Below are 24728 nucleotides of genomic sequence, written 5' to 3' on the forward strand. Positions count from 1 at the left end.
CAGTGCAACTTTTCAGCTGGAGGCTCATTCAGTCTAAACCCTGGAGGGACCAGAAATAACGAACATGCATCACCATGGAAACCGACTTTGAACAAGACATTTTCCCCATATTGTGCGTGAAATAATTGCCTATAATTGGCTAATTTTTTCAACAATATTACTAAGTTATTGACATGAAACAAACATATATCTTGCTGGAAGTTAATTTTGTCTTAGCTCAAGCCTACTAAGAGTCTTGCACCAGAAATTAGACCAAAATCACTTAAGATTTTGTGTTTATTGGTGTGAAAGAATATAGAAGTCTGTGATTTTAAGGTCATTTTAAGGCAAATAGTTTTTGCAAGTTTCAGCCATAAAAGATACATCACACTCAGCTGTCGCAGCTTTTCCTGAGTGTTCCTGTTCCAGCTTAGTGCAGCTGCGTGTCGGGGTTGGACCCCGCCGAGAGTCAACCTATCATTTATATCATTTATAAGTGGAACAGATCAATGATGAAATCTCTCCCAAATGACTGAAACAGACGGATCCAGGCTCTAGAACTTCAGTGTATAATTCCTCAACACCTCACACAACCCATTTTCCTTCAGCGTCTGCGTGAGTGAGCATGTTTCCAAATAGATTTGTCGGACAATTAGATCCACTCTAACCATTTTCTGACCACAGGGCGTTTCAATCCTGGCGGAGAAAGCAGAGAAAATCTGGATCCAATCACCGTTTGCGTGTTTCTTCCTCCGTTCTCTGAGCAGGCTCACAGCCAAAGCCTCGCTGCTGAGGTGAACAATGCCAGATGAGCACATCTTAGTCCCGAAGGGCATTCGAACCACGACCCCGGATGAAAATACAACCATTTTTCACACTCTGCTTGACCCCAACGACCTCCAGCCTTCCATGTTTTGGTTTCTGGATGGCATCCTTTTCGTGTTTGCAACTTTCTTACTCACGTTTTTAAGTCAGAAGTTAACATATTGGTTTAATCTATGCAGATGACAATGTATTCACTGGACTTAAAAGAAGGAAAAAAAAAGCACTAACAAAGAACGGTCAGATATTTGTATGACACTGTATTAGGGCCAATGTAGATAGAAAACAACAGGAGGAGGAAAATTCTTCCAAAAAACTTTGAAAAATTTGAGAGTAATCTCAGAAATTTTCTGGGGGGGGAAACAAAGATATTTCTGAGTTTTTTATAGTAAACTTAAATTTTGAAGCTCAGAAATGTTCTTGTTTTTTCTAGAAAAATGTAACGTTGGCGCAAATGTGCTTTCTCCACTGAGACTGACCGTTGTAGTTCTCACATTACTGTAGGCGACACTCAGTTAACTTATTCACTATTATCCACATATTTGGGGGCAAAAAAAGTGTGACCTCTGAACTTCTCGGCTCAATCTTTCTGGTTTGGGACCATAACGATGATTAACTTTTATTGTTAGCGCCTTTCACCATAAAGTAGAAGATTAAAGTTACAAAGTGAGCTTCACAACTCCTGTTCAGTAGATTTTATTTAGGTTAATTTGAAAAAAAAAAAGAGCTCTTTACTCAAATTAGTAATCGAGTTAGCCTGTTCATTTCTCTTCCTGCTAGCTAACCAGCTGCCGGCTTTAGCTTTAGCAGAGCAACATGGAAGTCGCTCTTTCTGAGTTCAGAAAGGCAACAGATGATCAGTGTTAAACTTCACAGCTAGATGTTTACAGCGTGGGCTTTCTGGCCAGCGCTAGCTAGTCCTTTTACACAATGTTCCATCCAGAGGTGATTCACGCTGGAGGCAGGACTGACGCTTTCAGGTCTGTGTGTTAAAGCACATTCAGACATGTGCCTAAATATGGGAAGGATTGAGGGGGAGTTAAAAGTGCACAATACTGAAATTTAGTTTAGCCACTTAATATAACTGTTACTAACAGTCCTGCAGTATCACTGGAGTATGGATGTGAAAACAGTCCTGACTGAAATAATTCCCAGTGTGCAATGGTGCAGCACGCTTCTCAAAAGTGTAGGGGATGTGAGCCGACCTGGAGGGTCACATCATAGACTAGTAGCTCAATAAATGTAGAAATGTTACCTGAAACACATAAATTAAGCATATTTATTTGCTTAACTACATCTCATTAGCCTACAAACTTAAAGTGTATCATGTTTTCTTGTGTTTTTCAAAAATCCTACCTTTTTTTTTTATATATTTTATTTTTGTAATTTGTCACTTCCTGGAGTATTTTTGACTTGTTGGTTGTGATTGATTCTTTTTCCTCTGAGGAATACCCTGATTGGATTTTAAAAAAACCTGTCCGTCACGGTGGTCTGGTGTTATCTGGATGTACGTCTCCTGAGAAAACTGCGGCTCCAGGAAGTTCTCTCCATCCTTCTGGGCTTCCACCTGAACGTAACACAAAACACAAAAGCTAGAGAAAAGCTAACACGTCTAGCTTTTGTGTTACCAGCATATTAAAGATAAATGAAATTAAATTTGGCCTTCTCGGCATTCCATACGTGAGGAGTAAGAATGTGAATTAGCAAACAAGTGAATTATAAAGACAACAGCCACCAATTGTTCTTTGCTTACAAAGATCTACGCGCTCACGTCTGTCTCACTGCGCACTCAGATTAGGGCACAACGACAACGCCACAGAAATGCAGTTTTTGAGCAACATTGCATGAAAACTGTGGGTGTTAGTAAACTCACATTGGTATTACGCCCATGATATGAGGGCTGGTACTCCATACTGTACACTCTAGAAATCCTTATCACATTTTTTTTTTTTTTATGTGGGGCAGATTTGGGCATTCCCTGTCCATCCATATATCTCTGTGCTCACACAAATTAGGTCACCTGCCAGTTCTCGCTCCAGCCCGCGGTATCACCCTTGCCTCTGGCACCACATTTTCAGATCGAGACAGTAGTACGCCCTCACTTATTCATATGTCTGACGATTATATGTATGGGAGTTCAGCACAGACATGCATTTTGTCAAATGAAAAAGTCCATGTGAGCGTGCGATAATCGTGGCCGTGATTCAGAGTGCCTGTGACTGACCTCAAGGGAAGTCCAACTTTCTGTTTTTTTGTTTGTAGAGCATCAGAGGAACGCCACCGTCAGAAGGTTCCTGTTGGTAGAGGGATACAAGAGAATTTAGATATTGTGTGGGGCACAGGCATCATCTGCCGGAGAGGCTGAGAGAGGAGAAAGCCACAGCAACAGTACCAAGAACGGAAGAAATTGATGAAGAGACTAAAGACATTCTCATGCAGTTTATTTTGGTTTGAATGTTGTATATTCCAGCTGATACAAAATATTTCATCGTCTCATAAGTGTGTTTCTGGGTGCCGTCTTCGGTATAACTACCATAAAAGTATTTGTACGGATTTTGAGAAGATGTCTTGAAAGATGCACAGCCTTTGTTTATCAGTTTGTTTGCCGTGTCCCACAATGCAGAGCCTACCTGGACAGCTTTTAACCCAACCTTTCAGTGGACACCGACGTGTCGGATTCACATTGTAAATGAACCACTGCGGAGGTCCGCGGTCAGTTTGGAGGAGGTCTCTTTGGTGCGGTTCCAAACGTTTATGTCGTATTCTCAAAATCCGACGGTGCTTTTCCGACAGTTTTGTTTTGGTCGGTATCCTGGTGCAATTGCTGCGTTCACATCAACACAAACAAACCGCTGATTGAACTCTTCAAGTGTGAAAACATCCTTAACCGTCATTTCAACCCCACAAGGATTTTCCACGGTCTGGCGAGGTCACACTGACCCAGCGTGCAGTTTTGAAGTTTTTTTCTGTATACGCGTGCGTGTGTGTGTGTGTGTGTGTGTGTGTGTGTATGGGACAACCTTGTCCCCAAAACTGAACGTATAAAGCATAATGATAGTAATTACCTCCTGAAAAGTCTGCTTGTAACTACAGCTGTATAGATTGTAAGGCTATTAGTAGAACAAGTTCTGTATTAATATATTTTGGTCTCTGTCTTCTTTGTTTGGCAACACAATGACCTCACATTTTGACAGTGGTGTGCAGATTATTTATATCCACTGTAGATGAGAGTTTAGTTTAGACATGCATGTTATGCAACACTTAAAAAAAAAAAGGAAAAAAAGGAAAAAGCAGGCTGTGTAAATGCCCGAAGCGTTGACGGCAATCAGCAAGTCAGTGACTACGCTTTTCACAGGCCTTCCTAATCACCAGTCATGTCGGCAACATACAGACCTCTGCTTGACATTTTGACATCCTGCTACGCACGCCACGCCATTATGCCTAAATTGGTACGTGCATAGTTATACAAACTGTGATGAGTCAGGATCACCCCTTTATATAAAGGAGGAAGAACAAACCAAAAAAGAAAAAAAGAAAAGAAAAGAAACCGATTTTTAGACAGACTCAATTTGTTTTTAGCAGAGGTTGGAACGAAATACCTTCACTTCCACCTTTCCTTTTTCCTGCTTGAGTCAATATCATCGTTTCGTATCTGTAATATTACAGAGTCCATCGTGGCTCTCAGCAATATCTGCCTCTGGAATTGCGTTCGCTTTTCAAGCGAGAAAACGGCGTCTGAATCATCCATCAACAGCGCCCACATTCATATGAAAACCCTCCCAAACCCCCCACCCCCACCCGTTACTGTTTGGCTACAGCTGACAGGAAAATGTTTATGCATAAGTGTTTGCTGCTTCACTCCACAGAGAAGAGTTTAACGAGAATTTTGCTTTTTGCTGTTGCTTATGTCATTTACAGTCAGCAGAGAGTGGATTGTCTTTCTTAGCTTCAAATTCATCCGTCCATCTTCCATTTCTCTGAGATTATTGTCGGAACACACACCGAGGCCTAGGCCCGTCCCAACATCAATAAATTGATTAATCGTGTGAGAAATTTAAAGGAACTCAATCACAGTCTCAGATCCAATATGGCTGCCAGGCACCATGATAGCAGCAACACCGAGTCGTTCAGTTGCACTGATGATAGCATCTTGCTAAATCGACTTATCAAGAGTAACATTTATTTGTGAACATGTTCCTTTAATGTTTGAATGTAAAAAAATGCTGAGGAATACGTCATTTTTCTTGAATTGCTAATGCTAGCTAGCAAGCATCACATCGTTTTGACAAATTGGAACAATGTTTAGGAGAGTGCGATGCGGCGACAATCCGAGATTGGAGAAATGACAGAGTAATTCACAGAGAACAAGCGATTTCCCATCACTTCTGCTGGTTTTCCATCTTGCTAGCTAACAATTAAAACCAAAATGTGCTGACTTGACTTTAAAAAAATAATTTAAAGTCATTCAGTTCCGTTATTTGAACGGACAAATTTGTCCGTGGCTGACTCAACTCAACATCTGGTCCGCTTGAAACATCCTGCACAAATGACAGTAACAAAAGAATCTTACTTGTTACATTTACAAGAAATCCAGCGGTGGCAAGGAAACTTGGAAAAAACCTGGCGCCACCTCATAATATTCCTTTCTTATTCCTCCCAGGACAAGATGGTCGGCAAACAATAAATTATGAGCAAGGCAAACATTTCAGTATATATATATATATATATATATATATATATATATATATATATATATATATATATATATATATATATATATATATATATATATATATATATATATATATATTTATATATATATATATATATATATATATATATATATAAAAAGACCTTTACTTTTTATTCAAACTGTACAACTCGCATTATGCTAATCAGAGTAAATTTCGTGGTATCAAACATGTTTGCAGAACATTTTAGGTTATTAGCATGTGTGTCACCTCTGAGGGAACTAAACCTTTCAGTGCTTCCCATCACAGTTACTTGTATAGCTTTTAGACTACGTAAAAAAGTTACAACGTGCAGAGACTGAAGTATGTAAAGTTCCTCCTACGGAAGTCCATATTCAAAGATTTCATTGGTAGTTTAGGCTTTTCTTCCCGTCTTTCATGCATCACCAAGAACCTTCCAGGCTTTTACATCAAATCAAATGAAAGTGATCGTTCGGGACTTTTTAAGTGAGATTCTAAAAGAACATTATCAGCAGCTGATGTCTTACCTGCAGTACAGACTCAGTACGTCTCGAGGTCTCCAGCGGATTAAAATCCAGATTTGTTGGGCCAGATTTCGAAGCTGTACGGCTAAATCTGAGAGGAGGCCACGGCCACATAATCCTAAACTCCAATCTCAAAATTGTCATGTTTACCCGAAATTGATCTTATAACCTTTTACACCATTTTCAGGTTTGAATGGATGGATATTTACAGAAAAACCTGTGACTATGTCAGCAGATATGAGGGTTGGAGGCGGTGCGTCACTAACAATCTTCCTTCTCAAATGTCATTAGTTTCAAATGGCAATTTTTACATAAAAGGAATTATGTAAGTGTTTATTAATTAAAGATGATTAAAACCATAATGTTTGGGTTTTTTTATACACAAAGTTAGAGAAGAAGACAATGGGACTAGGTAGCACTGCTCCCTAGTTTCATACTGGATTTTTACTGTTTAAAACAATTACAAAACATAACTGTGATTTAACACTTGAAGGTAAAGCTATGCCCTTACAAAAAAATCCCATGAAAATCACATGTGATCACATGTGGTTCACACAAATTTGACATGTGAATGATGTGAATCACATGTGAAAGCACATGAATACGTGTGATTTTGGAACGTTTCGTGGTAAAATCACATGTGATTCACATGTGAAATTCACATGTGATCACATGTGGAAATGTGTGAATCACATGTGATCCACATGTGATCACATGTGATTTTCATGGGATTTTTCTGTAAGGGTGAAAATGGTAGATAGTAACACAATATTATACAGCATAATAAAGCGGCTTGACTAAGTGCCACTTTATGACTGGCATTATGCCATAAAGTGGGTTTATGACTTAATGCCTTTCTTTCCTTTCTGACTGTTAATCTGACCTCAAACACTTTGTTGATCTATTCTCATCGCGTTTCATACAGGAAGATAATCAGGGATGCGCTGCCTCTAGTCACCATTTCCTGTGTTTCTTCTACACCATGTTCCAAATGATCATGCAAGTGATATTTTCTCAGATTTTCTCAGATGCTCAATGCAAATGATGATCAGTGTAATTTTCAAGTCATGAACTATTACAGTATAAATCTAATTTTACTGAACAAAGCTCCCCATGAGAACAGGATTTCTTTCAAAAATAAAAAACTCAAAATGCACTGTTCCAAATTATTCTGCACAGCAGATTTTCTAAACATTTTATAGATTATAAAGAACTGCAAACGGTCATTCTTTGAATGTGCAGCATTAAGTGGTCACATGAACTAAAATCAAAAGCTGTTTCAATCAAAAACATCTTAACAGACGAGTTACATGTAAACATAGAACCTTCTTTGATATCACAGCACAATTCTTGATCCATTGAACTTGTGAGTTTGTGGAAAGTTTCTGCTTGAATTTCTTTGCAGGATGTCAGAATATCTTCCCAGAGCTGCTGTTTGATATGAACTGCATTAGACCCTCAGATCTTCTGCTTGAGGAAACTCCAAAGGTTCTCAATAGGGTTGAGGTCAGAGGTCAGAGGAGGATGGTGACCACACCATGAGTTTCTCCTCTTTCATGCCCATAGCAGCCAATGACACAGTGGGATTCCTTGCAGCATGAGATGGTTCATTGTCATGATGAAGATGAATTTGCTACTGAAGGTTCATCTCTTCTTTTTGAACCATGAAACAAAGTGATCAGTCAGAAAGTCCATATATTTGCTCAGGTCATTTTCACACCTTCATGGACTCTGAAGGGTCGACCAATGATTCTGTCCCCATGATTTCAGCCCACAGCATGACTCCACCACCTCCTTGCTGACATCACAGCCGTGTTGGGACGTGGTGGTTGTCCACCAACAATCCACTACTGGATCCATCTGGACCATCCAGGGTTACACAGCAGTCATCAGTGAACAAGTCTGTTTGAAAATTAATCTTCATGTCCAGCTGGACCCACTGAGACCGGTTCTGCTTGTGAGCTCTGGTTAGGGGCCCAATAATACACAACAAGCCTCTGGAGGATCCTCCACCTTGAGGTTCCAGAGGCTCCAGCAGCTTCAAATAACTGTTTGCTGCTTTTTAAAGGCATTTTAACAGCTGCTCTCTAAATCCAATGAATTAGTCCAACAGAACCTTCTTCATGATGCCTTTATCTGTACAAACCATCTTTGTTCTGAATCAGCCACAAATCTCTTCACAGTACAACAACGCTTCAGTTTTCATTAAATATCTAATGTTTTCATATCTTGTCATACGGCACTAAACTATCTGATGATTTTCGTCAGCAGAGATTCTTTCTCTTTCCCATATTAATTGAAACTTGTGGCCTGCTTAATAATGTGGAACATCCTTCTTAAGAAGATTTCCTTTAATTGAGCTCACCAGACAAACTAATCAACCAGCTCTCTGAAATTAATTATAGTGATTCAAAGAGCCCTGACACACAATATCATCTATAAATTTAATAGCACAACAAAAAGTTTAATCTTTATGACATTTAAATCCAATTTGCATAATAATTTGGAACACGGTGTAAAGCAGAAATTTGTTCATAAACTGATATGACGTTTGGAAATTGGAGTTGTTTATGGTTTGTAAAAGTCTGTTTCAGCCTCGGGCCTTTTCTGAATTGTTGGTAGCATCAACTAGCTAACGACACAACCAGCTAAGCTGGATTGATGTGAAATGAAGACACAAAGAAATTAATTACTGATAACGTTTCAGCCTAAACTCATTCCAAACATCCTGAACTATCCCGTTATACAGTCCCTTCAAGGCAGACTGTGCCTTTTGGAAACAGAAGTGCTTTACATTGAAGATGCAAAAACGCTTAGCGTCATAAAAAACAGTAATGTAAAACTAGTTCAGGAGACTTTAGAGGCCAAAAGTCTGAAATATAAAATAAGCTGAGTGTGGATGCCTTAAAGAAACACCAAACTGGTCGATTAATACCAGTTTTACCAACTCACACTTCCTTTCTGCTCAACAAATCCAATTCCCACTCAAACACAACACAGAATTATACAACATACAGATTCATACATTTGCATATATGGTTTATGTATCACCCAGCTATGGGGACCTCCAGAATGGAGACAAAAAAAAACAAAACTGTTTCATCCCGGGAAAGCGCCCTACAAATGATCAGAAAGACATTCCACAATCCATTTTCTGTTCGCAAGCCTAGATTCAGATTTGATTTAATGTCAGACTTCACAGACAGCTGTAGAGGCGTGTTACAGGAGGCACTGCGGGAATCCATGGCGAACGGACTCTTTCAAACAGTATGTGAAGTTTTTAAGCTCCTGTTGCCCCGCTCTGTTCTGCCTCTGAATGCACCAACCGTCTCAATACCTTCCTCCTCGTTCTCCAGTTCGAGCTGATCGTCCTTCTTCTTGATGTAGCGCTCGTACAGCACCATGACGACGCCCATCAGCCACGCCGACACCGTCCCGGCGGCGAAGATGACGAAGCCGATGACAACGAAGAAAAGGTAGTCCCAGGAGTCCAGTGTCTGGTGACATAACGTCCGCAGCTGGATGCCCACCTCACTCAGACGGCGACCTTGCATGTCAGCCGGCGAACCACACACTGTCTGGCCCTCATCTGTCACACACACACACACGCACGCAGACAAGAAGAGATGAAGATTATTCATGAGACTATGTGGCCTATTGGCATCTTCAGGTGATAGAAAGCAGTGGACACTAAATAACTGCTCAGCTTTTCTTCAGTAATTATAAAACTTGCCAAATAATACCAGATGAATGCCAGTTGTCCAGAAATGTTACATAGCCTATATTGTTTTACAAAATAAATTGCCTGGCAAAGGTATTCAACTTTTTTTAAGTTTTAGTCCTATTACAACCACAAACTTCCATTTAAGAGCTTCACTTTTAGTTGTTTTTTTTAGTTGTTGTTTTTGTTTACTTAACTGGAACAGCATTGCTAGCTAACTACGGTAGGCCATAGCCATGGCCAGGCTTAGCTAACAAGCTAGATGGATAACTAGCTAGCTAGGCCTTTCATTTTTATTTCTGTTTTTTCTTTAATGGAACAGCATTGCTAGCTAGCTGCCAAACTAGCTAGCTAGGCCATGGCCAGTTTTACCAACTTACAGGCCATAGCCAAGCTAGGCCAGGCCTAGCTAACAAGCTAGATCGATAACTAGCCCAGGCCTTTAATTTTTATTTCTGTTTTTTCATTACTGGAACAGACTTGAGCATCGCCTAGCTAGGTCTATCCATCAATCTTCCCCTTCATCTTACCATCAAATGTAAACAAGGCACTTCATTTTCCCCGCTTGACCCAGAGGTTGACCCCTGACGCCAAAGCGGTTCTGAAACCAACTGGAGTAAATGTATCGTTTTCTGCAAGAGAACGTTGTCAGGACATGAAATGAGGGTGAACGGACTGATCCAAAAATGTTGCTATCAATACCAAGTTGATATAAGCAACGGTTTGATACTGAGGTGGTAAAATTGAACACTTGAAACTTTATTTTATTTTTGTATTGTAGCCTGCGCCTCACAGAAGATTTTGATGCAATTTGCTCTTAAATCGTCTTTTTTTGTACTTTATGGAAAAAACTGTATGCATATTTGTTTAGGTTTTCTATTGTTTCCGTTTATATTATTAAAGTATTTCGCACATATACATTTTGTCCAAATTCTGTTGTAGGTTGACACAAAATATCTCAGAGAAAAACAATAAAAACACATAAAGGTCAGAAATGTGAAGATTTGTCAACATTTAAAATAAAAAGTATAGGTATTGGAATCTGTATCAGCGATACTGAATGTGTGTATCGGATCGATGCCAAAATATGGAGTGTCACACATCTCTAAGACTTTGTCGTTTTAGTTATCTACTAGCACCAAGCAGAGCAAAAATTACGATTTTAATAAGGATTAGTCTCAGCCAGGTTAGACCTCATGACTTTTGTCAGATATTTCCCAATTTAATTTACTGCACACATGCTCTGTTTTTGTTGCTTGAATCAGGAGCTATGGGCCCAGGATAATTTACTCAAGCTGAGTCTCATATCATCCCTGACGTTAGCCTGGTCTGAAGACGGCCCGTCTGGGGCTGAGAGAGGAATGCCGTCTGTTTTCCCGAACACACCAACGGGAGTCACAACCAAAAATCACTGAATTCTTCCTCTCACTGTCTCAGAGTAAAACTGGTTGTTTGGCCGCGTTTCCATTTGGACATCATGTGGTTGCTCATGTTGCCAGTGATTTTATCCTCTCCACAATCAAAACACACTTTGCTTCTGACACATACAAACATTTTAAAGAATCTTTGAGCAAGTTAATATTGGTAAACAGAGCTGAAAAAAAAATTTAAAATACAGAAATCTGCTCAAGTATTAAAATTCTGGTGCCTTCTTTATCAAAACACTGCGAGGCTGTAGGGGTTTTCTGTGTTCCACAGTTTTAAGTTAATGCAGCATTTAAAATGTCTCACACACACACACAAAATAAATTATGCAAACTCCTTTTCCCCACACAGGATTAGAGAGGGAGTGGGGTCTTTGTGTCTGCCTGAGACCTCAGATAACAATGTTTCTCATCACCAGGCTTTAGGTGGGACTCCAACTAAGACCCTCTGAGATCCGCAAATCCCAACAAATTGTTGACTTTCCTCTTTTCAAGAGAACTTGATGGAAGTACAGTTCTCTTGTATTGGATTTCAGTCGAAATCCAACACAGAGCATGATGGATGCGACACTTCAACAGCTGATGGGAGTGCCGTCTTGGTTTCTTTTTCGTTTTTTTTTTTTTTATTTATTAATTTTTTTGCTAAAGCGAGACAGAACTGCAACGCTGCTACAAACACTGCTTGTAATTGGCACGTTGTTTTTTCAAAGGCTTTTGTGTTGTGAGGGATCAAAAGCTTTGAAATCCTCTGCAGTGGGAAACAGCGTTACCGTCACTCTGCACCAACAGCCCAGAATACACACCATCACTTAGCCAGAGAAGAAGAAGAAGTGGTTTTGGACTTCAATGAAGATCTGCTGCTTCAACCCACTTGACGCGAAGAAATCTTTCAAAGTGAGACGGATGACAGTAACTATGTCTCGTACTGCACAGCCTCGCTTACGTAAATAGCTTATTAATATTCCCTCTCTAATTAACTGTTTGCAGGAGACGGTCGTGCATCTCATTGCAAACCTTCCTAAGGACATTTTATGATCTCATTCACTTCTCATCTTTAAGACTTTGTCTTAATTGATCAGGTTGAAGAGGAACTTCTGTCATCAAACCAGTCCATGTAGCCTTTTTGTAGTAAAATCACAGTAAAATCAACTCTTTTTTTAGCTTTACATTATGTTATAATGTTATTCCCTCACCAAAAACATACCTGGAGTGTTGCCTTTATTCTTTCATGCATGTTTGAGAAAATCCTTTAATCTCCCATGGCAACCATGCAGCTGTGTAAAAAGCCTGGGTGGACGTAGCCACGCCTTCTAGAGAAAGATCCTCCTCAGAGCTGCAGGTTCCAAGTTTCTACTCTTCCCCGTCACAGAGCAGCCTTCCCTTGTGATGTCCCCACTCAGCTCCTTCAGACTAGCCAGCAGCAATTAGCAAACACCTGGCAGAACTGCACATCTGCTGAGCTCATTATACGAGCTGCTCCTCCACCAGCAGTCATCAGCCGATCCACTGTTAGCATCATAAGCTAATAATTGGACATTATCAGAATCCTGTGCACATTAAAACATTGAAGCAACATGTGTTGTACGTACCATCTGTGTGACTAATTTAATGACATGTTCAAATAAATAAGTCCTTACTTCGGCTTACTCCATGTGGCAGCCATATTGGATTTTAAGAACAGGGCACCCTTGTTTAATTGGTGTTACAGCTCAATTCGTAACTAAGATAACATGAAACGGTTTTGTATATTCATAGAGAGGCCATCCTACTATAATTACTCCAAGAACACATCAACAACTCAGTCAGAAAGTCACCAAAGAGCCCAGAACAACTTCTAAAGTACTACAGACTTCACTTGCCTCCATTAAGGTCAAGGTTCGCAATTTTTCAAAGTAACTTTGACACTGTTTTAAGTTAAAATGTCAGTTAAGTTGTTGAAGAAATTGGAAACTCTTGGTTAGAAATTGAAAACAAAAAACAATTGTGGTGTCTGGAAAATTGGGACCAGAAGAAAGACAAACAACTGAAGACTAGATGAATGAAGTAATAGACTCATTTAAAACTCTACCAACAATATACATGTATAAGATTTAAAGCACAAACAAAATAAAAACTGTACTTGTTCAATTGAAAAGCTCGCTAGTTAACTAGCAATAAAATACAGGGACTAAACTATTCGGTTGAACTTATTAGAAACGTTATAAGTTTCTAATAACTTATAATGCTCTAGCTCTAGCTGTAGGTAGCTCTGCAGATCTACCTACAGCTCTACAGTTGTACTTATTATAAGAGTTAGCTTGCTAGCTCTCACCCACAGGTGTTTTTTCAGGAGTAGAACTGGAAGAGTTAATAAGCGAAAACAAGACATGTACAACTTTCAGCTAGCCAAAAAATATCTTGGATACATAATTTAATACTGTGGCTCAATGTGATGAGATCTTGAGATATCTTTGATTTTTGATGAGGTCAAAGTGAACGTTATCACCCCTTATATGTATGGCGTGGCATACATATAACAGCGTTTCAGGCTGGAATCCCCCGGACAATGTGAAATAAACGTATAAAAAATATATCCGGAGTGGTGTAGCTGGGAATTAAACTTCTGCTCCAATTTCCTTACCGCTTATAATAAATAAAAACTAACTCAAGTCAGAAGGCAGTGTTTCTTACAGCTCTTTTTTTATATATATATCTTTAATGAAATTACTTGACAGCTCACCTCTAAAGGAAAAAGACAAATTGACCTTTCTGAATATTTTAAGAATTTAACATCTAAATTTCTGTAGCTCTCCTCGGAGAAGCACTTCCATGACTCGAGTTTCTGGAAATTAGCGTATCGGGGGCTGCTTTGCTCAGATGTGCAAAGCTTTCAATTCAAAGCATGCTCTGATCCTCTCAGAGGCTGCTGCTGCTGCTGCTGCTGATCTCTCTTCATACGATATGCTGTTAGAATCTCCGGCTTCATAAGAGCCCACTCTCCTTCCATACCCATGCACACGCATCCCGCCCTCCCTGCATCCCATCATCTCTGTACGTGTCGCAGGCCGAGAGCCGAGCTTCCTCCTTCCTCCATCCTCACACAGTCGGCTCATGTTTGCACATCTACTCTCCGCGTGTCTCACAGGCGGGAAGGAAAACCCTTACTGTCTCACCCACCTAAACCCTCCTCATCCTCCTGGAACCCCAACGGGGACTGCCATCAAAGAAGAGGGCTTTCCCTCTCTTCTTTCCTCTTCACACTCTGCTCCACTTCGAGACGCTTCCCTTATATAACAACCGACAGAGTGCTAATGTAGCCAGGAAGGCGAGACAGACGAGAATCTGTTGGTTCCTTTCCTGAGGCTTTTGTTCTCTCTCTCTCTCTCTCTCTCTTGTTTGGTGTTGTTGATTTTCTGAACTGAAGGAGACAAGCACTCTCTCGTCCTAAACCAGGTGAGATCCAGACGACCAGGGGCGTCTCTAGGTTCTTCTTTCCCTTTAAGGGGGACCCAGGCAGGAACACTAAATAATGTGATATTTTTTCCCCGTTCGTCTAGCCTGGTGTTATTTTCAGCTAACGAAAGGGTAGCGCCTCCCAAGGCTGCGGCCTCAGGCACCCGTCTACCACCGTCCCATGTTGTTTGTTTGGGGTTTTTTTCTTCTTTTTTATAAAGTAATATAATCAGTACATATTGTCCTAACAGACAGCAGAACCGATTTTCATGTCAGTGCATCCCTAACTATTACTTTTCTGTAGCGTAGAAAATGTTGCTGGATGGCTCGCCTTTTAAGCCAGTGCTGAGAAAAATGACCCAAAACTCTGAACTTATATTCAGTGTAACATTAGAAATAAAATGCAGCAGTCTCATAAAGACCCCATTTTGAGAAGAATGTGTAAACTTTGGTTGGCGTCAGACAGTGAAACATCACTTAACCAAGATATTAATAAATAATAATAATAATAATAATAAACAAAGCTATTTATTTTCCCAAACAAAACATGAATCTGTTTAGCATGTGAAAACTATACAGTGGATTTATTTGTTATGGTGGCTTAGAGGTCAAGCTAATTTTGCCAGTCACACAAATATCCACATTAGCTTAGCGTAGCTTACCTGTACCAAACCCCATTGTTGGGGTTAAACACTGGACTCTCCGGTCCAGTGTTTAACTGGTTTGAATCTTACATAAAGAACAGGGATTTCTTTGTTTCAGTTAGAAACTTCTCATCAAAGAGGTCAAAGGTCACATGTGGGGTACCCCAAGGTTCAATCCTAGGACCCCTCTTATTCAATATCTATATGCTCCCACTAGCTCAGGTTATAACAGGAAATAATATTAGCTACCATAACTATAAAGATGACACACAGCTCTACATTACAATGTCATCAGGTGACCTTTGACCCCATCTAATCACTGAACAGATGCTTAGAACAGATAAATGTGTGGATGTGCCAAAACTTTCTCCAGCTGAACAAAAACAAAACTGAAGTTATTTTTGGACCTAAAGAGGAACGATCTAGAGCTATATATCTAGAGCTATAGATCTAGAGCTATAGATCTAGAGTTATAGATCTAGAGTTATAGATCTAGAGTTATAGATCTAGAGTCAGTGCACAGCTTCAGTTATTACAACTAAAAATCAGCAATCAGTCCGAAACCTGGGAGTAGTGATGGACTCTGACCTGAATATTCAGAGCCACGTAAAGACAGTCACAAAGATGGCCTTCTATCACCTGAAGAACATTTCCAGGATTAAAGGACTAATGTCTCAGCCAGATCTAGAGAAACTCATCCATGCGTTCATCTTCATTGATTATTGCAACAGCGTCTTCACAGGTCTGTCCAACAAATCAATCAAACAGCTGCAGCTGATCCAGAATGCTGCTGCTCGTGTTCTCACTAAAACCAGGAAGATAGAGCACATAACACCAGTTTTAAAGTCCCTCCACTGGCTCCCTGTAGCTCAAAGAATAGACTTTAAAATACTGTTGTTAGTTTATAAATCACTGAATGGTTTAGCACCACAATACATTAAAGATTTGCTGCTGTTGTATCAACCTTCCAGAACTCTCAGGTCTTCTGGTTCTGGTCTGCTCTGCATCCCCAGAACCAGAACCAAACGAGGAGAAGCGGCACTTAGCATCTATGCACCACAAATCTGGAACAAACTTCCAGAAAACTGTAAAACAGCTGAAACACTGACTTCCTTTAAATCTCAACTAAAAACCCACTTGTTTAGAGTTGTATTTGAAACGTAATCAATTGCAAATTTATTGACGAAACCTGACTTGATGTTGTGTTTTTATTGTTGATTTTATTTTGAATTGTGTTTTTGTGTTTGATTTGATGTAAAGCACTTTGAAATGCCTTGCTGCTGAAATGTGCTATACAAATAAAGTTTGATTGATTGATTTTATGCTAACTCTTTTCAACTTTAATTAAAATGATTGACACACTATAGCCTAAAAAGAAAACCATTTATCTACTTTAAGAAGAGGTTTGGTTCTTTTAGTGTTATTTTCAGCTTTTTTAGTATTTTTGCAGCTGTTTTTTCTTATTAAGAATCATAAATCAGCCAATGAGACAAGAGATTGACATTAGTCACTTGGCTATAATCTTAAGTATTAATTAATATGTGATGTCCTATTTTTTTTTTTAAAATAACTTCAGTCAACAACAAAACTAATATTTTGGCATTGTTAACCCACAGAAAAAGTATTTCTGTCATCGACTGACATGCAGTGTGGAGAAAAACGCTGATTTATCTACAACATGAGATGGACCTTCTGGTTTTTAAAAAAAAAAAGCTCCATCACATCATGTGTGCCTGAATCCATAATTCAGAACATGGAGTTGGAGGGTTTAAGGGCAGCTGGATGTTTTAAGTCTTTATTTTTCATTTCTTGGGAGAAAAAAAAGAAAGACAGACAGATTTTGCGTGCAGGACCAAAGGATGCGCGTGTCTGAGAGTTTGCCTTCTCCTTTCCTGGCAGCTGTCACCGGAAGAGGCCGCAATCCAAATTAGGCGAGACAAACGGTGACGAGCGGCGGGAAAACTGGGACATCTCCGGCAGTGGCTGTGTTCGCAGTGCGGTTCGCCACACGGCGAGTGAGGAGCAGGGGCTCGGAGTGGTATGGGGAGTGGGGGTGGTTTAGAGAGCGTGGAAATTGTATTACAGCCATGGTGTTAAAATTACCACTGGCTTCTTGCTCAGTAAGAGGCGCTATAAATAGCAGCTGGCCTTTTGCATAGTGACATGTCCACGCCGAACCAACGGCATCATAAATCAAAGTTTAGGATTTACTCAGAGTATCGAAAGCGATTTTTCAAGTTGGCAGGGAAATAACAGGGCGGATCAATATTTGATGGGAGAGACCATGATTTGTTAATCACACCGGCAGCATCGAGTCCCAGCAGCCGAGTGGAAAAGGGATCGATTCGTCGCTTCTGGATAATAAGACCGTCGTGTTTCCTGTCAAAACCGCAGCTGGACGAGCTGAAGTGGCTAAAAGAGAATCGGGAGACGCCATTTTTCTGTTTTCTTTTTCATCATTTAACGGTCCAACAGTCTGAGCCAGACTTTAGAAAAGGCTTACAGGGGCAGTAGCCCAGAGCACCAAGTTTAGGCGGCGCCCAAAAATTATTATTATTTCTTTTATATATACTATGCCTGATGTTTCACAAACAGTACCGACCATGCATCTAATTCAAACTCAGATTTGTATGACTGCTTATTAATGTTCTGTGATTTGCATAAGGGATTTTTTTTTTCCCTGTTCTCTGGGATAGGGGCACCAAAACTCCCTCCAGCCCAGGGGCCCTTATTTTTCTAAATCCGGCCCTGCTCACAGCGGTCAAACGTTTCTGCCGTCATTTTACGTCACGGAACCGAAGGGTGAGAGAGCAGATCATAATACATAAAGGGGAAAAAAAAGAATTTCCAAATTTTTGGGGGTCACTTGCTTTCTGTTTTGTTGGTCATATTTCTTTTACTATTCCCAACCATCAACTACAATTTAATTTATTTTAATTTAATAGCATCTACCAGAATACCTCTGATCTCAGGAGTTCACTGTCTACTCACTACCTGAACAGTCTGCAGAACATCATCTTTAAAATGTTTCTGGTGATTTTTGTTTTGTTTTGTTTATTTTTTATCAAATTATTTTTAATGTGCTCCTTGGCCTTGCAGTCTATTGACACTTTTCCAGAAGTCTGTTAGGCTGTCAAAGTGCAACATTTCCATCCTAATCTGAGTTGAAATGTTGTTTCATTTGCTTCTGTGATGGTTAATAATTAGCATGCTAACTCAAACATTCGGCAGATAAATAACTTTTGGGACTTCTGCAGCTTTTTTTTGGTTTTTAAATTATTTTTGCTATGTGTGTTTAACCCAAAGCTTTTCACTGTGATTATAAAAACAGCAGCAGTCCTGCAGGCTATTGGCCATTTACTTGTGTGAAATAATAAGTCATGCTACTGCTGCAGATGTTGCCCGGGTGATGTGAGGCGAAGGAAATTGTGCAGCGCGGCTTCTGCATGTACATGACAGGAGTGGTCAGTTCTCCTCTGAGGTTCCTTTTAAAGGAGGAGAGAAAACTGTAAGCCTCCCTGTGGGTAATTATAAAAATAAGATCTTAAGACGGAATCTAAAACCAACATATTGATTTTTACCACGCAAGTATTGATTAGATACCGACACTGACTTGGTATGAATATTATTGAGGCATTTCATTTCAACAACAATGACATACGGATAAGAATTAAATAAAAAAAAACAAAAAACAAACAACTACATTTAAGCAAGAAATTTGTGTATGACCAGTAAAAATATAGAAATATGCTTGGTTGGAGCTTATTATTTCATGAATTACTGCATCAGTGCGGAGTGACACGGTTATACTGAACTGTTCAGGAAGCCTGCTGCCAAAATCGTCAACTGGTTTTGACTCACAATCCTTTACAGGATGCGGTTATCCCTGTTGCTTCCCCCGTTTTTTTTTAAATCACATTTTCCTTCCACTCAACTTTCCAATAATATGTTTGGACTGAAAACAAAAAAAAAAAAACACATTATGATAATGCCATAACCTTTCCACATTAAAGTCCTTTTTAATTAGTCTTAATAATTTTAGATATGCCTTAATAAAGACAAATTGATGTCAAAACTTAAATAATGTTAAGCTAATGATGACGTTTAAAAAATATACAACATAGCCCTCACTGACATCACATCCTTATTTGTACTTGTCTTGGGTTTCATTTGTTCTTCAACTTTTCCACGTTTTGTGATGCTGCAGTCACAAAACTAAATCTGTTTTTGCGCCTTTTTATGCAACACATGAGCTCAAAGTTGTGAAGTGGAGGGGAAAATTATCAAATCAAATTTTTTCTTTTTTACAAAAAAAAACTTGAAAAGTGGGGTGCGCATTTTCATTTAGACAACTCTGATTCCGCTAAATGAAAGGCACCGCAACAATTGCCTAAAGAGTTTATGTCTTAGTAAATGAAGTTTATCTGCACATGATTTTGTCTCATGACTTCACATGAACAAATATTTTCATAATATTGCCTAAAAAAAACAACATGGGATCAGTTTCAGTAATGTTTTCATCCACATAAATCCACAAATACACCCCTAGTGCTGTTCAGATGGGAAGTGTAGGATGTAGGATTTTTTTTTTTTCTGGAAAAGGAAATCAAATTTGGGAGCGATCAGGTGGAGTTTAAAGTTTAAAAAAAAATTACGATTGAAAATTTCTTTTGTTTGTTTACTTGCATACGTGATATGTAAAAAAAAACAAACAAAAAAAAAACAACAACAACATGGGATAAAGAAGATCATGAAGTTATAGTATTTTATTTTAGAAGCAGCATAACTAGTGAACCTACCATGTATCAGTTCAGACCCACTGATGTATAGGACTAGCAGTGGATCGGGGCACCAAAACTGAGGCCCACGTCATTCTAAATCCGGCCATGCTGCCAAGAGCCACAAATGAACTTCCATGTAAACATTGCACCAGATTAAAACACATATGTCCTTAGCTGACTTGTAAACGCAGTTGGTTGCACAGGTTTTTATTTTGGGGTATCAGACTAAAGTTAAAAACAGATCTCAGTTTGTGTCACAAATTCTAACTTAAATACATTGAAGTTTGTGGCTGTGATCTGACAAAACATGAACAATTCAAGGGGTATTTTGCACTGAGGCAGGAGAGGATAGATTTTTATTTATTTATTTATTTTATTTATTTTGGATGAAAGTGTGTTTTGCAGACATTGTACTTAATATAAGAATCATAGGCCAATCAGGTATTTGAAAATGACAAAGATATACAGTAGTTTTTGTCTGATTTTTGGAAACAACATGGAGCAACTGGTCCATGTTGGATGGTAGCTTATTAAACCTACCATCATAAGTTCATACCTAATTATGTATAGGACAACCTATTCATCTACTGTAAATTGAATTAGCAAAATAACTTTTTTTTATAGATGGGGCAACAAAACGGTTTCCAAACCCCAAATCCTTGTATAAGCGGCCCTGATTATGTACCAATCAAAACACGCACTTCGGGTTGAATTCAGAATTCATCCAGGGTGATAACTCAGTATTTTTCTACGGTCTAATAATTTTTTAATTTTGACAGAAGTTGCTTCCTGCTAACAGCCGCCAGTAAACGGCCAGTCCATTACGTAACCCGGCTTTCTAATTAGCTCCAACTGGAGCGTACGGCACCCGCTCCCTGAACTAAGCCGCTTCCTCACGTGACACCGGGGTGAAAGTGAAAGAGAGCCGACAGGACCTTGGAACTTGAAGGTCTCCAGGTGGACCCACAGGCAGAGGTCCTCGTTGTCGCACTGGCAGCTCCACGGGTTCCCGCCGAGCCCCACTGAGCGCAGGGCGGCCAGCGCAAGCAGCGACGTGATGTTGAGCGCCGTCAGGTTGTTCCGGCTAACGTCGAGCACCTGCAGCGCCTCGTTCTCCGAAAAGGCGTCCGGGTGGATGTCGGAGAGCCCCGGGTTGTCCGTCATCCTCAGCATCACCAGGCTGGCCAGGGGCCCGAACGTCCGGTCCTCGATCCGGCGCAAGGTGTTGAAGGAGAGGTCCAGGTAGGCCAGCTTGCGCAGGTTCCCGAAGGTGGACTCGGACACCTCGGTCAGGGAGTTGTTGCTGCAGTCCAGGTAGACCAGGTCGGACAGGTAGTTGAGCGCCAGCGGCGGCAGCTCCGCGATACGGTTGTTGGAGATGATGAGCTGCCGCGTGGCCAGCGGCAGGTCGACCGGGAAGGCGACCAGGTGCTGCCCTGCGCACTGGACCACCAGCTGGTCGTCGCACACGCACCTGTCCGGGCAGCCGGCGGAGATCACCGGGGACGGCACGACCCCGGCGCCCAGGAGGAGCGCGAGGAACACTACGAGCCGCAGGGGTTGCGCGCTTGTTGGCTGCGGGGCAAGACGCATGACACCGCCGAGGGCTTCATCAAGCCCGTCTGGACAGAGACAGACACAGTCACATTCCTCATTGATGTGCCGTGGGAGGGGGGGTGAGGGGGAGAGAAGGTGGCCGAGTTGTTTTGTCCCCAGAAATGATTCCCACCGAGGTCCGATCCGAAATGCGTGGCCGTCCCGTGGCACGCTGCTGCCGCTGCGCGCCGAGTCTCACTTCATCCGGCCAGCTGCTCCTGGAGCCCGCGCGCATCCGCTGCCGCGTGAACTTGACCCCCGGATGCCTCTCGCGCTGCCTGGCATCTTGATTTTCTTCTCTCTCTTTTTTTTTTTTTTTTTTCCTGTCGAGGTTATTTCTATGGCTTGCTATTCGCACGTCGTAAAAACCTCACAGCGTTCTCCCGTCTCAGTTGTTCCGTTAGATTTTTTTTTTTATGTTGCCATCCTGGCGCTCACTGTAACTGAATCCAACTGCGCGGTGGGTAGAGGAGGAGGAGGAGGAAGAGGAGGATGAAGGGGGGAGGGGGGGTGGGATGTAGTGAGCTCACGCGTTGGAGCGAGCTGGAGCACGAGCGCAGGGGTCTGGGTACCGGAGGGAACGCAGGGCCAGTCTCACGCATGGAGGAAGTACAAGCCCTGCACGTTTGGCATTTGGTGGTAAAGGTCACCTGGAATGTTTCCGCTGTGGGTCTGCGTGGCGCAGGTGGGTTTCAGTAATTATAATCAGCTCAGTTAATATGTGTCGGAGGAAAAAGATGACAGGAACGTTCCACAACCAGGGGCGGACTCTGCTTAAACTGGGCGCCCTGGGCAAACGCCCCCTACCCGCCCCCCATCCATCAAAAAGTGCAAAACTTTGTCAATATTCCACTAATGTCCAATATTTCACAATTGTGGCATTTGCATTAAATAAGAAACACAATTAAAATCACACAAATAAGTTTGTTTCCATGGTAAACCATAAAAAAATAAGTAAATAAAAATGACTCTCCATCATCCTCCATTATTGTTGATAATGTGACAGGAAAAGTTTTTCCATTACAGTTTTGCAAAATAAAATAAAAAAATTCTGTACGGCAAAAAAAAACAAAAAAACTCATTCTAGTTTAATTGGAGTGTTTCCATTTCAAAATGCCAAATTGCACCACAATTATATGGTTTGAATCTTAGAGCAAACACTAAAAACAAAAACAATTAGTTATTATATACTCATTAAATTTTTCATTTTGTTTTTATTAACAGTTCATTCATGCGTTGGTGGGGAAGTGAACGGCAGCAACTGAAAACGTAAGAAAATCAGGTGTGACAGCAGCCTGAGAGTTTTCAAAGTCTCAAACGACGTTTTGATGATCTCTGCGTGTGGAAAACGGTGGGTTAGGCCAAGCTTGTGTCTTTTAGACTTTTACCCTAAAGATGATAAAAATGGAGCTCAAATCACATTAAACTGTTGTCTAAAACTTCACATTAGCACCAAATTAGAGACGCACTTAAAGCTAAACGCGCAAGTAAAGGGAGCGACCGAAGGATCTATTCTGCTTTGTTTCCGATTTCTCTGTAGCAGGTGACAGGAGGCGATTGGTGGTCTCAGGCACCGGCGGGTTGTTGTTTTTTTTGTTTTTTTTTTTAACTCTGTGGTGAGTCCTGAATCTATTCTTGGCTCTGTGTGTAGGTGTTGAAGTGCTGAATCAGACCCAGCAGGATGGAGGAGGAGCAGCAGCAGCAGGAGGAGGAAGACAGATGTTGCTGCTGATGAGTCGTATTAAACAAAATACCCCATAATGGCAACCAACAGTCCCTTTCTCCCCCCATTCTGCTCCCCCCCCCCCCACACACACACACACACACACTGACCACACTCTCTCTCCATATTTGTCTTCCACCCTCAGAGATCCACTAAAAGAAAATCTGTTGGGTTTTCTGTCTATTCACCGCCTCTGTCAGGTTGCTCTCCATGTGGACTGAAGTAATCCTCACAGCTGTTTAAGCCCTTATAAACTGGCTCTCGGAGGACATCTAGTGTCTGCACCAAGGAACTGCGTTTTAGGATCGATACTTGACGGATGTTTTCACGCTCAGCTTTGCTGCTGTTTTGAAGTGGAAGAAAAAGCGGAACCAGCGGACGTTTCACGTGCTCTTAAACGTTTACCCATAAAAAAAAAAAGATCAAGAATAATCAAAATATTGTCTAAAAATAGGTTAAAAAGTTAATTGTACTTACTTCAAGCGGCAGCGTTTGAGGTCAAATGGCGGGTTTTCTTGAGGCCTCCACTAGAATCCATTATGCACCGACTGATGGCCAAGCAGTGCGCAACGTTGGACTTTATGGAAAGGTGACAAAAATACAGGCGCTGCTGAAATGCAGACATAAAAAGTTTTGTTTGCTTCACAGTAGAGACCTTAAAGAAGACATCTGCTCGGAAGGAACAAGGCTTTTAACTTTTTAGCCAGCTGTGTGTAGCAGGATGAAGCCTGCCCTGCAGGATCGACGACACCTGGCACCCAATTAACTCCTCACAAGGTGTTGAGGATAAAATGAGACTCCTTCACCTGTTTTCTTCCTGCCTGGACATGAAGAAAACAATCCACCGACCTTCAGCTTGGTTGGGTTCCGGTGGTCACATCTCTGACGTCAGTAAGCAAATGAAGCCTCATGAAGCCATGAAGCTTTCCGAGCCTTTGCTTGGCAAAAAAGGTTCATTACTCAACGCTTCATTCATCGCTTGCTGGTGAAACTGTAACCGCCTTGTCTCTCAGCTGGATCACACTCCCAAGAATTAGTAAATGCAATGTTGTCGCAAAGTTTTCATCAAACTCAAGTTCAGTAACAGGAGAATCGATCATTTAATTGCCATATATTTGAATTGTTAAAATGATTTGTAGCCAATCTAATCCTGGTGTATGTTGAACGTGAGTGGTTGTGTTGGGTTTTCTTTTACTGATTTGACAATAAAGACATTTGATGCTTCAAGCCTGTTTCGTGTGTCTTGGGAGCGCAGTGCTTGTTGGGGCTTTCGCTTTTTCTTGGATTTCTAATTGGCTCTGATCCCTTTATGTTTAGCTACGTGCAGAATTTTAGTCTGGCAACAGCATTAAATCTGTTTCTGCTATGCA

General features: G+C 40.8%; 1 protein-coding gene and 1 long non-coding RNA gene across 3 annotated transcripts; one reads left to right on the forward strand and one right to left on the reverse strand.

Annotated features, from left to right (window-relative positions):
- Positions 1-58: 58 nt before the first annotated feature.
- On the reverse strand, positions 59-22097 carry LOC122841437 (leucine-rich repeat-containing protein 52). Of its 2 annotated transcripts, XR_006372385.1 has the most exons (4): positions 20975-22097; positions 9375-9626; positions 3026-3095; positions 59-2368 (listed from the first exon to the last, which is right to left on the reverse strand). XR_006372385.1 is itself a non-coding variant. In XM_044134739.1 (2 exons), exons 1-2 carry the CDS (start codon positions 21630-21632, stop codon positions 9298-9300), a joined length of 987 nt encoding a protein of 328 aa, XP_043990674.1. In that variant the 5' UTR covers positions 21633-22097; the 3' UTR covers positions 8461-9297. The 2 variants fall into 2 exon arrangements, 1 of the variants encoding a protein (XP_043990674.1); XM_044134739.1 differs by lacking the exons at positions 59-2368; positions 3026-3095 and having other exon boundaries at positions 8461-9626.
- LOC122841439 lies at positions 21157-24585 on the forward strand. Its single transcript, XR_006372386.1, has 2 exons — positions 21157-21281; positions 23287-24585. It is a non-coding gene; the product is annotated as an uncharacterized LOC122841439 (long non-coding RNA).
- The last annotated feature ends 143 nt before the right edge of the window (positions 24586-24728 follow it).

This window comes from Gambusia affinis, linkage group LG12 (genome assembly GCF_019740435.1).
Source record: "Gambusia affinis linkage group LG12, SWU_Gaff_1.0, whole genome shotgun sequence".
Lineage (NCBI taxonomy): Eukaryota > Metazoa > Chordata > Actinopteri > Cyprinodontiformes > Poeciliidae > Gambusia > Gambusia affinis.

Coding starts and splice junctions, on each gene's coding strand:
- LOC122841437 (XM_044134739.1), bottom strand. CDS start 21,632: ATGCGTCTTGCCCCGCAGCCAACAAGCGCGCAACCCCTGCGGCTCGTA. Junction 9,627..20,974: donor GGAGACCTTCAAGTTCCAAG/GTCCTGTCGGCT, acceptor TGTGTGTGACAG/ATGAGGGCCAGACAGTGTGT.